Source organism: Mauremys mutica, chromosome 16 (genome assembly GCF_020497125.1).
Source record: "Mauremys mutica isolate MM-2020 ecotype Southern chromosome 16, ASM2049712v1, whole genome shotgun sequence".
Lineage (NCBI taxonomy): Eukaryota > Metazoa > Chordata > Testudines > Geoemydidae > Mauremys > Mauremys mutica.
Genome location: NC_059087.1, coordinates 21748643 through 21764503, shown reverse-complemented (window position 1 = coordinate 21764503; position 15861 = coordinate 21748643). Strand labels below are relative to the sequence as shown.

The window sequence follows — 15861 nt, the reverse complement described above, 5'->3', positions numbered from 1 at the left end:
TTCCCAGCGGGAAGCGGCATGGCCTGGGGGATGTGCTGGCCACCGCTTCCTACCGCCCCCATTGGCCTGGGATGGCGAACCTCGGCCAGTGGGAGTCGTGATCAGCCAAACCTGTGGACACGGCAGGTAAACAAACCGGCCCAGCCTGCTGGGGTGCTTACTGTGGTGAGCCACATGCCAAAGGTTGCTGACCCCTGCGTTAGACAATAGAGTATTTACTTTTAACCATTTAAATGTGTTATCAAGCCTTTAAATGCCCTTGTATTTTTGTAATTACTAGCAAGAGCAAAGACTTCTTGCTGGAATACAGTTGAAATAGAGTCATTTGTGCCTTGTTGTGCCCGGAATCATGTGTAGGTGACAGAACTGGAGTCATTCACATCTACTGTCTCATTGACAGGTTATTGTTCAGCGATGTCTCTCAGCCAAGAACATGTCCCATGTGAAGGCCGGCTGTGTCATGTGTGGGTACCTGAAGCTGCTGCCCATGTTTTTGATGGTGATGCCTGGGATGATCAGTCGAATTCTGTACACAGGTAAGACCTAGTACTGTAGCCCCCTCATTCTCTTCTCATTCCTCTTCCAGACCCACTCAGTTTTCTCTTTGCTGTCCCCCTCCAGCTCCTTCAGTCCCTCTCCTGACTCAGACCATGAAAACACATACACAGACCAGCCTTTCCCCCAAAGTAAGAAGACAGGGCTCTTTCTCCTTCCCCTGCTCAGGGCTCCCGGTGATGCTCTCACTGTCCTTTGTGGGGACAGGAATCCTAGAGGGTGTGTCCTCTTTGTTGGAATTTGTTACAGCATTCCTGCTCTGAGAGGGTGGGAAACACTCCTGTCTGTGGCTGACAGACTTCACAGGGCAGAGGGAGTGGTGCCTGGATCCCAGAGAGAAGTGTTCCCAGCTCATGGAAGTGCCTGTGATTTGCATGCTGCCTGAGCTCAGTGTGAGCGCAATACCAGTTGTTTTTTTCCCTCTCCACTGAGATGTGTGTACAACAACAGAGGAGAGCAGGTGGTCTGAGCTGGAGAGGGCCTTTCAGAGCACACACTAACTTTGCCCTGGTCCCAGTTTTGTAGTCCTCATATTATTCAGTCCCGACTTCCTGTGCAGTTCTGCGGATGCAGTTTTGGTGGCTTGACCTCAGCAACATCACTATTCCCCAGCTAGGAAAGAAGTGATGCAGGAATGGAATTCCTTCCCACAGCTGCAGAGCCAAGGGTGATATCCGGCAACTAAATCCAGTGGTTTAGCATGGAAATGGGTTTGGGAAGTACTCTTGATTTTTGGGTAACTTGCTGCTATGATCCCAGGTAACCCTGTCTTGTTATCTTTTTTTCAGATACGGTGGCTTGTGTCGTGCCCTCAGAATGTGAGAAATACTGTGGCACCAAAGTTGGCTGTTCAAATGTTGCTTATCCAAAAATGGTGGTGGACCTTATGCCGAATGGTAAGCTGTTGCTGTGATAGAGTTTTTGTGGGTAAAACATGGATGGCAGATTAATAGAAGCTAGTTGTTAAGGGGGAGAGAGGTCCCAGGGCTGGAATTCAGCTACCAGAACTTGGGGCCTGCATTCTTATTTAGTCGATTTGACATCACTAGTTTCTTGAGTTATCAGGGCTCAGCTATCATAGGCCCTAGATCATTCCAATATACAGTTTATTCCTGTACATGCCAAGCATTATGATCAATGTGACCATAGATGCCAGATGGTTACAGCCTAGCCATGACAATGTTACTTATTTGCAAACATGAGGCAGTAAGACGCTGCTGGAGTTAGCCTAGTGTGAGAAATAAATCTGGCCTACAGTTGCCAGTTATTAAGAGGCAGCCTCTGCCAGGATCTCTGTGTTGAGGGACATGCTTGCAGTCCCTCTGCTAAACTCACTGGACTGGGAAGAGAAAGTGCAGCCCCCTTGGGGTTATTGCTCTCCCACTGACCCGGAGTCCAATCAGGCAGTATAAACAACAAGACTGTGTTTTTGGGGGGGTGTCTCTGACCCCTCACGTTGTACACAAAGGACTCCTATCTGAGTAAATACACTCAGCCATTATCCATCTCCTAACAGCCCAGCCTGGGTATTATGTGGTATTGAAAATGTTGTGCTTCCTGACCTAAAAGGCACCATTACCTTCCATCTGCAGTAGGGTACCATGAAGTTGTCATAAGCTGGGCATGCTTCATTTACTAACAGATAGCAGGGTTGGGGAGGTCAGACCATGCACTCAGAGATGTCACTTATGGAGCATTCCCAGTGACTGACCCTCCCCAGCTCAGGTGATGTCTCTCTCTGTGTTTCAGGTTTGCGAGGTCTGATGTTATCAGTCATGTTGGCCTCTCTCATGAGCTCCCTGACTTCCATTTTTAATAGTGCTAGCACTCTGTTCACCATGGACATCTACACCAAAATACGAACCCGGGCATCTGAGAAAGAGCTCATGCTGGCTGGGAGGTAAGTGTTACTGCGCCCCTTCCCAGCATTAGGAACCTAATGAAATATTGGAGCCATCACAGACTGCACCCTTCAAAGTTCACCTTAAAGTGCCTGGATGAACAACCTTCCACTGAATGCATCTGATGCAGCAGTGACCTCTTGTGGCCTGACAGCTTAATCCCATGTGTGTCTTTCTCGATATTCTGTGGGGTAGTTTCCAGCCATGTTTCTTATTTAAAGATTAATCTGAGGTGTCTATTCCCTAAAGATATCCCAGGGGATCTATTTAAATTTCATTCCAAGATGCCAGTCAGACAAAGCTACAGCATCAGTAATATTCACTAGCTATGCGCTGATTTCTCTTTTATTCATCCCTCTCTGCTGTTTTATTGATAGCTGTATTTATAGATGACTTCTTATTATAGGTGATTTATTATTTTGATAGCAGAGGTCTCATTTTAGGTTGACTAAGAGCTAAGGGATCTGGTAAGATCTCATTGCTGGTTGCTTCCCCCAGCCCCACCCCACCCTACTCCCAGTGCTGATGGTTGATTACTGTTGTTTTTGCTGATGTTTTAATGCTGGTTGAATAACACAATGAATTGTTAAATTGTTGATTGGTTCATTGTAATTTCTGTATTTCTGATTGATGTTTATAAATAGGTGGCTAACAGATTTTTTTTTTATTGGCTGTATTTGCAGGTTATTTATCTTAGCTTTAATTGGTATCAGCATTGCTTGGGTTCCTGTGGTGCAGTCAGCTCAGAGCGGGCAGCTTTTTGATTATATACAGTCTATCACCAGCTACCTGGGGCCACCCATTGCTGCTGTCTTCCTGCTTGCTATCTTCTGTAAGAGGGTCAATGAGGAGGTAAGTACAGGTTAAGTGAAGAGCTCTGTGTGCAGAAGTTCACAGAAGACATTCATCTGTGCACTGGGACAACTGCCCTTTCTTAGTTTCAATTTGATTCTCAATTTCTTTGAGGCTATTCCCGCTACAGGCCAGTGCCTGAGGTTCCAAAGCAGAATTCTTGAGGGATTCTTAGCTCAGTTGAGGAATCCTCATATTCCTCTTCCACCACATATATGTAAATGTGCATGGACTTTGTTGGACTTCATTGGCTCCTAGACAGCTGTGAAGCTGGAACCACCTACTGTTTCACTGTGACTTGTTTTGAAGGGATAATTTCTGGGAAACAGTGCTTTATTGCAACCTTCTAGGTTCTCCGTGGGTTCGGTAGGCCTCAACAAGGAAGGAGAAAGTCCTCTGGTTACGCTGCTGGACTGGAACTCATGAGATCTGGGTTCTATTCCCAATTGTGCCACAGACTCCCTGTGAGAACTTAGGCAGGTCACTGCCGGCTTGAATTTCAGAGGTGCTGAGCACTCTGAACAACTCCCTTAGAAGTCAGTGGGAACTGTGCGCTCAGCACCTCTGAAAATCACTCCAGTAATAGCTCTGTAGCTCAATTTTCCCACTTGTAATGTTGAGGATAATACTTGCCTATGGTCCCCATGAGGATAAATTCATTAATGTTTGTGAGGCGCACAGATGCGATGGTGAGGAAAGCCAATAGATAAACAATATAACACTGTTTCCAGGTGGGGTTGGAGCTTTCTAGTTACTTTGACTCCTTTCTCTGGAGATTGGTGGATATACTAACAGTAGAAGTAGTGGATATTTCCCAAGCAGGGATATTCCATTTCCAGTCACTGCTTGGTTGAATCTCATGTAATGGATCAAATCCTGAGGTCCTGAAGAAAAATGGATTAAGAATTAGTAAGATCCTCAGCATTTGGTCCAAAGCACACTCCTAATTAGAAAAAATACTGGGATCAAGTAAAAGCTGAAGAAATTTGAAGCACTGCCTGGATCAAAGTCCCATTTTTATTAGTATCTTCCAGATTAGACTTTTCGGAAAGATTCTTATTTCTACTGTAAACTGAGTGTCTCACCTTGTCTTATTCCAATATAAGTGCTTCTCCTGTCATGAGGCAATTCCAGTGAGCGATGGCTACTGATAGTGCACACTGTTTGGGTGAGAGGCACATACCACAGAAATGCACAAAATGTCTCAAACTGAAGGCTCGGTCCAGAAAGGACCGTGAATTGAGGCTAAAATGTTAATAATAGAGAACTCACTGCGACTAGCCTCTGACCCTGGCCCCAATACCTCTCCTTCATGGTAGTCACCATCAGCACTGCCGACCCCTGCTCACCATACACCACAAAAAGAAAATCTTCACTCTCCCCATCAAGAGAAGAGACGGGCCCCAACTCACTCACCAAGGAGCCACCTTGGAAAAAGGCAACTCCCATGAGGTCGGTAGCCTCGACATCTTTGGGGGCGAGACCTGGCTCCTGTGACCATCCCAGACACCTCTAGTCCCAGCACTCTTGAGATCCAAGGGCCCTAAGAGGGCAGGACCGCAAATAGACACACAATCACTTGGGACTGAGAGGGACAGATCTAAAATCTCCCTCAATGACTTTGAGTGCGTTAGCGCCCACTAAGCCCCTGGCGCCATCTACTGGTTGTTCAACAGAAGGCACTTAACATCTGCACCGTCGCTATCCATTATGTCTGCACAAATACATATATAGCCATCAGTACCGATGATGCTCCTGCTGGTATCACAAGAGTTCCACTACCTGAGAGACCTGATCCTCTCTGACACTCCAGAATCACCACTCTTCTGTACCAAGCTCCCAACAGTCCATGCCTCTCCCCTGGAGATACATCTGTCACACACCGATCTCCTTCACCATCGAATACTGCTCCACCCTTCTCCATCGAGGAAGAAGAGGAGGAGTACTCCATCATGCCTCTCATCCCACGATCATCTCAAAGGGCTCCACAGAATCATACTACTGCCCTAGATACCTAGAGACCAGAAATGACACAAGTCCTTGTTATGGACACACCTGGATGCAGCCCCAGGTGCCTGTTCCCCTACACTGGCCTTGGGCTGCATATAGGTCACACTTTCCCAAACCATGTGCAGAGCAGAGACAGGGACAAATACACTCTCTGTCCTTGTCAGACTCTAGGCCTCTTTCTCTGAACCAGAATTGCTAGAGGAGCATGATGAAGAAACAGAGGAAGAGGTTACATCACCAGCCCACATTTCCTCGTCCTTCCCCAATGAGGCCATCATGCCATCACCTCCAACATCAGTAGATGATTTTAAACAGTTCCACAAACTGTTCCCCAGGATTGTGGATTCTCTCCAGATCCCCCTGGAGGAAGTTAGAGAACAAAAGCTCAAGATGCTCGACATCTTGCAGTCCTCCACATTGGCAAAGATCGCACTTCCGATCAACGAGGCCTTGTTAGACCCGGACAAGTTGATCTGGCAAACCGCCCTACCTGCAAGTGAGTGGACGAGAAATACTATGTCCCTGCTAAGGGCATGGAATTCCTATTTTCTCATCCTACTTCAAACTCCCTCATAGTCAATGTGGTGCAGGAGAAAGGATGACAAAACCGTTCCAGGACAGCCCCTTATGACAGGAAGAGGAATTGCTAATTATGAGGCTCTCCTAGCTAAATATAACCATATGAACTATTCCAAGTTTCATGAGGTCAGTCAACATCTCCTAAAAGGAGCAGGTGGCGGAAAGACAACTTCTGGCCTGTACGGCGCTACAGGCCTCTCTGGATGCTGCGGACATGGTGGCCCGCTCCATTGCGGCATCTGTAGTGATGAGACGAGTCTCATGGTTCCATCTCTCAGGGTTCCCCAGGGAAGTGCAGACCATGGTGGAAGATCTACTGTTTGAAGGATCTAAACTCTTTGCCGAGCATATTGATGACTCCTGACATTCTTTAAAGGATTCTAGAGTGACACTGAGTTCTCCTGGCATATATACAGCAGTGCTGAAGAGAAGACAGGTAGATATCAATCTACTCCAAGATCTAAACCTCCACATTCCACCCTTCAATAGCTTTATGATACACAATGCAGGTGACCGAGACCTCCTCCCAAGCACAGACAGACATTGGCACAAGCAACTACACCCCACCCATCCACCTCTACACAACAATTTTGAAAATGTGGTCAAGGCCCTGAGATGCCTCCCCTGGTCCAGTTGCTGAAACCATCTCCAGTAATCCTTCAGTTTGGCAACTGGTTGACCCCATTCTAGCCATCATGGCGAAAAATCACCTCTGACAAGTGGGTCATGGAAATCATCAGCAAGGGGTATTCTATTCTGTTCCTCTCTCCTAACCACCGACCCCTCTTCCCCGTCTCTCTTCAGGGACCCTTCTCACAAACACCTTCTACAAAAAGAAAATAAACCGCCTTCTGCAACTGGGTGCTATAGAACTGGTCCCATTCCAACACAGAGGGAAAGTTTTTTATTCCCACTATTTTCGGATCCAAAAGAAACCCAGCAGGTGGAGACTTATCCTAGACTTGAGGAACCTCAACAAGTTCATCAAATTACAATGCTTCAAGATGGTCACACTATCAACAATAATCCCAGCACTAAAACAGGGGGACTGGGCACTCAACCTCCAAAACACGTACTTCCACATCACCCTTCCCACAGCGATTCCTCAGATTTCATCTGGGGTCTGACCATTATTAATAAAAGGTACTTTGACCTCTCTATGGCACCCAGGATATTTTCCAAGGTCCTCACGGTGGTGGCAACACCTTTGCAAACAAGGGATTGTAATATTCCATACGTAGACGACTGCCTCGTCATGGCTCCCTCCAGATGAACCTTTTCTCAGACTTCAGCCTCCAAATAAACATACAAAAATTGGTACTGATGCCAGCCTAGCATCTGGAATTTATTGGGGCCCAACTGGATGCTATAAAGGCCAGAGCGTTTCTCACAGTGCACAGATTTTCCACAATAATCACCCTCATCTCCACTGTGAGAACCTGCCCATGGATCTCCGCCGGGACTTGTCAATATCTGCTTGGTTATATGGTAGTGGCCAAGTTCATGGTGAAACATGCAAGATTGCACATGCGCTGTCTTCAGGGATGGCTACGAACAGCGTACGTACCCCACAGACATAGCCTAAACACACTTCTCTCAATACCAATCAAGATCAAAGATTCATTAGACTGGTGGACGCAACCCTGAAATGTCTGCATGTGGGTCCCCTTCCTCCAACCAACACTGTCCTTGATATTGACAACTGACACCTCGTTGTTTGGATGGGCAGCACATCTACAAACTCACACAGTACAGGGCAAGTGGTCCCTGTCAGAATCCATGTTGCACATCAACCTTCTAGAATTATGTGCATGCTGACACTTTCTGCCAATAATCGACAAAGGACCATAAGAGTAACGAAGCACACCACCACCTGCATGTTCTAGATCAACAGATGGGGGGGGGTAAGGGAGGCAGAGAGGTCCCAATCCCTATGTACAGAAACTCTGAAATTGTGGAACTGGTCTATCCAACATGGCATCGACATCTCTGCCACATACCTACACACCTAAACACCATGGCAGACTCACTGAGCGGGAGGTTCTCACAGAACACGAGTGGGAGATGGACACAAGAACCCTACAACACACATTCAATCGCTGGGGATTCCCGAACATAGATCTGTCTGCCACTCCCCAAAACATCAAATGCCTACAATTTTGCTCAAGAGCAGGTCTAGGTCACCAATCTCTGGGGGATGCCTTTCACATTTTGTGGGATGCACCACTCCTCTATGCTTTCCCACCCTTTCCCCTACCATTCAAAGTGCTCAACTAGATACAAGTGGAATGAGCGAGGGCCGTCTTCGGAGCCCCATGCCATGACAGATCTGGTATCCTAACCTCTTGTGCATGACAGTCTGTCCACTGATTACCCTGCAGTCAACACCACACCTCTTCTCTCAGGAGACAGGCCAGATTCTCCATCCAAATCTAGAATTTCCATTTGAAGGCCTGGCTCCTTCATGGTTCCAGGATCCGAAGGTAACCTGTTTTGAAGGTGTAAAGGAGATTCTTTTTAAATAGCAGATATTCGACAACTCAATATACGTACCTACAGAAATGGAAAAAGTTCTGGATTTAGTGCAACACCAAACATATCCCATCAATTGCCACTTCTTTACTAGTCCTTCTGGATTACATCCTGGAACTCAAGAGATTGAGGCTATCCACAAGATCCGTTTGCATACATCTGGTCGTCATTACTGCATTCCACTCCAAGATAGAGGGCAGTTGGTATTTACCCACCCAATGACAAAAAGACTTTAAAGGTCTCCAAAACCTTTACCCTTAAGTATGAGACCCCACCCCACTTTGGGATCTCAGCCTCATTCTACTCTGTATCACCAGCCCCCAGTTGAACCAATGGTCTCCTGCTCCTACATGCACCTATCCATGAAAACTGTTTCTCATAGTGATTACATCTGCCTGACGGGTAGGAGAAATTGGTGCCCTGTTGGCATATCCTCCCGTACACAATCTTCTATAAAGATAAGGTCACGTTATGATCTCACCAGTAGTTCTTACCCAAGGTACCACCCTCATTCCATCCAAACCAACCTATCCACCTTCCCTCCTCCTTCCCTGAGCCACATAGCAATCAGCCCAAGGTCAGATGTCAGACGGGCACTAGCTTTCTACCTTGACAGAACCAAATTGTTCAGACAATAGCCACATTTATTCCTCTCTATCGCTGAATGATCAAAAGGTTCAGCAATATCCAAACATCTTTTGAAATGGATCTCAGGGTGCATCCACCTTTGCTACCAACATCACAAACTTCAGCCCCCATCTGGCACTCAATTGCTGTCCACATCAATAGCTTTCCTGAATACAGTACTGATTACTGACATTTGTAAGGCAGCCACCTGGGTGTCCACAGACACCTTCAGTCCTCATTATGTTTTCACCCACAACGCAGCATCAGGTGCCCTGCTAGGACACACAGACCTGTTGTCCTCAGTAGAGATCATTCCCAGTCTTCCAACTAGGGGCACTGCTCTACAGTCACCTACAGTGGAGCACCCATACGGACACTACTTGAAGAGAAGAAAGTTACTCACCCTATGCAGTAACTGAGATTATTTGAGATGTGTGTCCTATGGGTGCTGCACTACTCGCCCTCCTCCCCTCTGCTTCAGAGTTCAAACATTGACTTTGCAGTAGAGAAGGAGCTGACAGCAGTTGGACCACATAGTGCTATATAGACGCCACTCTCGGCATGAAATGGGGAGGAGTGCATGTGCGGCCTAACGGGCCCTGCTACTGAAGATCTCCAATCCCAGGCACAGGGATGCTACTGCACCTAAAGTGGAGCACCTGTAGGGAAACATGTCTCGAAAAACCTCAGGTACTGCATAGCATGAGTAACCTTCTTTTCAAAGGTTTGGTTCAGATAAGGATCTAAAATTCTAGAAGCTCATCTGACATTCTGCAAACTTCAAAACCAGCTTGAATGAGCTGTGCTGTGGGGGCAGAGGATTGTAATGATTTAATAGATTTTTAAGGCTGGAAAGGAACTTTGTGATCATCTCATCTAACCTCCTTCATATCACAGGCCAAAGAATCTCATGCAGAGCTGGGACAGGGCATTCCTAGCAATTTTATTGAGACATGTCGAGGTTGCAGAGCCTTTTCTTCTAATGTCTGAGTGCAAACTTCATGTAATTCTTGAGCAACAATTTCTTTTCAAAACACTGCAGTGTTGCTGCTCTTGCCAGTAACCCGGCACTCATAGGCAAACCTTCAATAACATAGTAGCATGTACAGGCTAATGCTCCCAAGTCACCCTGCAGTCACCCTACATTTGTAGGGGAGGGAGGCGGGGTTCTAAGGTGCGGTTATATAAAGAAAATAATTATTTTTAAAGCCAGGAAAAGCACTTCGACCTTTTCAAAGACTTTTGGAGATTTTCTTGATTTCCTAGCCAGTACATGATGTGCGTTTACATTAGGAGTTCAATTTAATAACTGGTTTGCTTCTGGTTAATAAGAAGGCTTATTTTCTTCCTGTTCTTAATCCCTTGGTGATGTAGGTTGCTCACGTGTCCACTGGCAGTAGTGCACATTGCATTGACATTAGTAGGTTAAAGAAGGCAATGTATTTACATATCCACAACAGCTTTCTGATAAATCTGCCTGTCACTTTCTTTTGCAGGGTGCCTTCTGGGGCTTGGTCATTGGGCTGGGCATTGGGCTGGCTCGAATGATTGCAGAGTTTGCCTATGGAACTGGCAGCTGTGTAAACCCCAGCAATTGTCCAATGATCATTTGTGGAATTCACTATTTGTACTTTGCTATAATCCTTTTTGGGATCTCCGTCATCATCATCTTGAGCGTCTCACTGATAACTAAACCCATTCCGGATGTACATGTGAGTATCACTGTCTCTTGCTCTCCTGCTCCCTGAGCTAGAGGAGATCTATGAAACTGATCACTTTAATTTACACTGTAAAAGTAGCATTAAGTATATTCTACCCTGGAATTTTACATTATACACATTATATAGGATCCTTCCAGTTAACTGGGTTCAGAGAGAAGTTTTGCATCTTTCTCAAATTATTCCTTGGTCCAGATATCTCTGGAAATGAAGCGCACACTGCTAGGAAAACAAATGTTCTGGAGAGTACTCTGTAACTACTAACATCGTGAAGACATTATATACAGTGGAACCTCAGTGTTACAAACACCAGAGTTATGAATTGACCAGTCAACCACACACCTCATTTGGAACTGGAAGTATGCAATATGGCAGCAGTAAAGACAAAAAAAAAAAAAAAAGGGCAAATACAGTACTGTACTGTATTCAATGTGAACTACTTAAAAGTGTTAAAAAAAAAAAAGAATTGACAAGGTAACAAAACTGTTTCTTTGTTTCATTTAAATTAAGATGGTTAAAAGCAGCATTTTTCTTCTGTTTAGTAAAGTCTCAAAGCTGTATTAAGTCAATGTTCATTTGTAAACTTTTTAAAGAACAACCATAACGTTTTGTTCAGAATTACAAACATTTCAGAGTTATGAACGACCTCCATTCCTGAGGTGTTCGTAATGCTGAGGTTCTACTGTAGTGCAAAAATACACAATAAGAAGGGAATTTGATTTCTGAGAGAGACACACAATAGGTGGTGCATACTGTGTATTGTAGCAAACAAAGATTTAAGGGATGAAGGTGTTAAGAAAGGGAAAGAGGAATAGTCTCCTACACTATCTGTCCCCAGTCTTACGAGATCCCTAATAATCCCTGAGTATTATTTAGCAAACATTCATGAGACCCCCAAATCCTGTGCTGATCTCAGCATTCTAAGGCTTGCAGCATTGTAAACTCGTTTTGTTTAATGGCAGCTTTACCGCTTGTGCTGGTCTCTTCGGAACAGCAAAGAGGAACGTATTGACCTGGATGCAAATGAGAAGATTGAGGAACCTGAGAGCAATGACGATGTATCAGGTGATTTCTGAATAACATTCTCATTTACGATCTGTGGAAGCCATCAGCGTATTTGAGGTTCCCAACTTCAGTACAGAAGAAACAGTGAAAGTGCCCTATACTCCCATGAAAACTCAGATGCTAAAGGGCCAGTAGGCAAAGTTAATGCACAAATTTTTCACCACTGTCTATTAATTGGGTCTGGTGTAGATTGTGGTGAAATTAATTACACAATGACAATCTAGTTCCAGTTGATTTTTGTGCAGAGCACAAAAGCCTTCATATAATTAGGTGAGAAGCCCAGGGCTAAAACAAACTGGGGTGGCACAGCTCAGGAGCGATGTGGTTGCAAGAATTGTGTGTGGGCCTTACACTTTAAAGGACAGAATGAAGATGCATTTGGAAGTGGTGTGTAGGGGTTAGGTTTTGAAACAATGAAGGTGGTGCACAGCAGGGTGAAGGTGTTTTGCCAGAACTGCATTGGGAAATTTACACAAAACTTTGCCTGGCTCCAGGCTCTGACACAAAGCTCACTTCCACAAGGTTGAAAGCATCGGTGAATTCAGCCATTTAATAAAAAAGAATCATAGAATATCAGGGTTGGAAGGGACCTCAGAGGGTCATGTAGTCCAACCCCCTGCTCAAAGCAGGACCAATCCCCAACTAAATCATCCCTGCCAGGGCTTTGTCAATAATTCAAAAAAACCCCAACATCTGATTAAGCAGAGAAACCCTTCACAAATCAGCGACCTACTTCTCAATCTCAGGCTGAAGAGACATGGCCGGTGTCTTTATCCTCTAAGGCCTGTGTGCACCATGTAAGCAGGGGAAAGTTGCCTTAAATCAGCCAGAGATAGCTGGTGGAGAATCCCCCCCGGCAGGAGATCTTTCTGCAAGCAGAAAGTTGGAGCTGCCTCCTACACAGCTGCCCTCCCTAACCTTACCCCATGTAAGGGAAAGAGGGAGCAAGTTGGAGGCAAGGCATAATGAGGAAGGAGAGTGGATGTGGCAGAGCGGACCTTTGCAGTGCCAGATTGTTCACTGGTGTAAATTAGGGCTGTCCTTGTGCAGCCTTGACCCAGGGAGCCCCAGATGGCTCCCTGTGGCCCCTTCCTCTCTCCCCAACTGCAAAGCAGCACAACGCATAAGGAGGTGTAGTTGGGGAGGGCCAGGAGGTGAAGATCTGGCCTATTACTCTGTACCCAACACTTTTCAATCCTGTATGTTTAAGTATTTATAATGTGCATGAATCAACTTAGTGATTTCTAGCATTTGTGAGCTACCAGTATTTTAAACTATATCACTGCAAACTGAGAACAAACCATTAGTGAACTGGAAAGCACAGGGGTTTGTAGGGTTCAAAATTATTAGCAATAGCTACAGAGTTACTTGATGATCATAAATCACTCACTTTGCACGTCTGCCGTGGAATCATAATGTTGATCTGATTCTACACCCCCATCTCTCCTTAGGCATTTTTCATCATTAAGATCACAAATTGGAGCTGTTATTTCAGTTACCAGAGGCTCTAAAGCAGGGGTTCTCACAACAATTTTTTTGGTGGCCTCAGAGTGCGGCCACCAATTCTTGCTGATGGCTGTGCTGGCAATTTTTCCTAAAATATTTAATTAACTTTAGGAAAAACAAATAAATATGCACATATACATGTCCAAATCGTATTTTATTTATGTAGAGGTTTTTTTCAGACTCAATAATAAAAATAATTTACAGTTGTCTGTATTCTTTACTGGACCTAAACAGAATAGAAACGCAAATAAGGTGCTTTGCATGTTCTTGTCTTTTTGTTGTCGTTTCTTTTGCTTTTTTGGTTGTGCTGGCAAGTCTTCTGCTGTGAAAAGTGATATTTGTATGTTTGTTAATATCACTTTTCACAGCAGACTTACTCAGCCTCCACAAGCCCTGGGACAAATTAAGCCCTGGATGGGGATGTGGGCAGGGAGGCAATGGGGCCCAGGAACAATGGTGGGGGTGACGAGTCTGGTTCCGGAGACTGGAACCAGAACCTGCCATCATGTGCATGGAGCACGAAGCCCTGTGGCCAAAGCCTGCCTCCCTTACCCCACCCTGGGAAAGTGAGGAATTCACCAGCTGCCTGCACCTCCAGCGTTTGGGTCTCTGGGGGTTGGGGGGGCAGGGCCCAACCACTGCGAGTGACCCTGGGAGAGGGGCCACTGCCTTGTGCCCCCAACCCCCATCACAGCACAGGAGGCTGTGGCTGCAAGGAAAGGCCATAGTGGCCACATTTGAAAAACAGTTCTGTAAAGAATACTCTGCATCACTGAGACCTTGTTTTAATACCAGTCTTATGGAGCCACACACACCACGTTACTTGACCACTGTGCTATTTTTTTCTATCACAGAACAAGGTGATGAAGAGCAAGGATGCTGTAAGAAGGCCTACAACTGGTTCTGTGGTTTAGATCAGAAAAAAGGTCCCAAACTGAGCAAAGAGGAGCAGGAAGCAATGGAGAAGAAACTGACTGACACTTCCGAGAAGCCAATCTGGAGAAATGTTGTGAACATAAACGGCATCATTCTACTGACCGTGGCTGTATTCTGTCATGCCTTCTTTGCATAAATCTCTTCTCACACTCCAGAGTTTACATGAAGGTCTAACTCTAGTCCCTTTTCCTTTTGAAATTGCACTGTATTCTTCAAAATAAATTATGTTGTCTAAATTATACAGTTAGATATACTTATGAGATTTGTACAGTGACTTGCATCTGAAGAAGTGGGTATTCACCCACGAAAGCTCATGCTGCAAAACGTCTGTTAGTCTATAAGGTGCCACAGGATTCTTTGCTGCTTTTACAGATCCAGACTAACACGGCTATCCCTCTGATACTTGTACAGTGAGATTGTATGAATACATTGATTTATTCATTGGTTATATAGTGGTAATTAAACATCTTTTGGCTAAAGAGCAGGCATACTAAAGTCCCAAAGGGTAGAATTTCAATCCAGTACATCAGGGAGAATTTAGTAAATCTCTCTTCTTACAAAATACATTTCACAGCTCAATTTCAGAATATGAGAACCAGGGCTGGATGAGCTGCATGGAGTTCATGATTTTGTGAACTATTTTGGGGAACTGGCAAAAATTTCTGGCCATTTTCCCAAGGTGATTTTTTTTTTTAAGTTCAGCTATATGAAGAGCTGTGCTATGGGTTTAAGATAAATGAATCCCCTCAAAATAAAGGCAGCCTTAGGTGAGTTCTCCTGGATGACATTTTATTGATGTATTCCTTTGATACTATCGCTATTTTTAATAGCCCTTTTCTCTTTCCATTATCTGTTCCATACATTACACTGTTTTTAGTGGATTTTTTCTTCTCTCCTCTTTTATCACTTTTTCTTCTGAGTGGAATATGAACCCCAGTACCATCTGAATTTAACTTGTGCTATTTGAGTGGGTTTGAAATTAGGCAAACTTAAGTCTGACCAGCCCTAATAAGAGTCGTGGTTATGCCTGACTCTTCAAGATTAGCTTTAAAGGTTCCAATGCAATCTGAGCATTTAGTTTAATATGAATCTGTTTGAATGTGAAAGCTTTATTTATAAAAATATATTCATGGTAGTGTCGGAGAAAAACTTAGTTCTCGCTTTTTGTTTGGGTGCAGCAAAATCAAATACTTTATTATTTCTCCAGTAATTACAATGGAGGGAGAGAGTGCCATAGGACACAGGGTCACCCCAGTCCCGGACAGGTCTCTCAACTGGTAAACAATTACATCAAGCCTTTATACCTTTGTTACAGACAATTTCTAGCAATCATGGAGACAGTAAAAAGAAAACAATTGCATTTGTTTATACATAAGCCTCTTTGCTATCTTATTTGTATTACTACTAGAAAAAAGCAAGACTGCATATTGCAAGGTCGTAACAACTTTCACACAGTTCACTTTGTCTTACATTATCTTGCTTTTACAAATTTCACGTCATTAGGGTCACAGCTAGCCTAACTCATGCTAACTAACTAACATTCATTAAGATTTCTTTAAATCCTTGTTAATTATTAATTG

General features: G+C 44.6%; 1 protein-coding gene across 4 annotated transcripts in view; it reads left to right on the top strand.

The window, feature by feature from the left end:
- The window catches only part of SLC5A1 (solute carrier family 5 member 1), a 55304-nt gene extending 39820 nt beyond the window's left edge, over positions 1-15484 (top strand). For all 4 annotated transcript variants that reach the window (XM_044990468.1, XM_044990467.1, XM_044990466.1 and 1 more), the window contains 7 exons: positions 401-536; positions 1344-1451; positions 2305-2455; positions 3140-3308; positions 10553-10768; positions 11737-11839; positions 14200-15484. In XM_044990468.1, the coding sequence (XP_044846403.1) occupies positions 401-536; positions 1344-1451; positions 2305-2455; positions 3140-3308; positions 10553-10768; positions 11737-11839; positions 14200-14417 (1101 nt within the window). In that variant the 3' untranslated portion in view covers positions 14418-15484. The remainder of the gene's footprint in view (positions 1-400; positions 537-1343; positions 1452-2304; positions 2456-3139; positions 3309-10552; positions 10769-11736; positions 11840-14199) is intronic.
- The last annotated feature ends 377 nt before the right edge of the window (positions 15485-15861 follow it).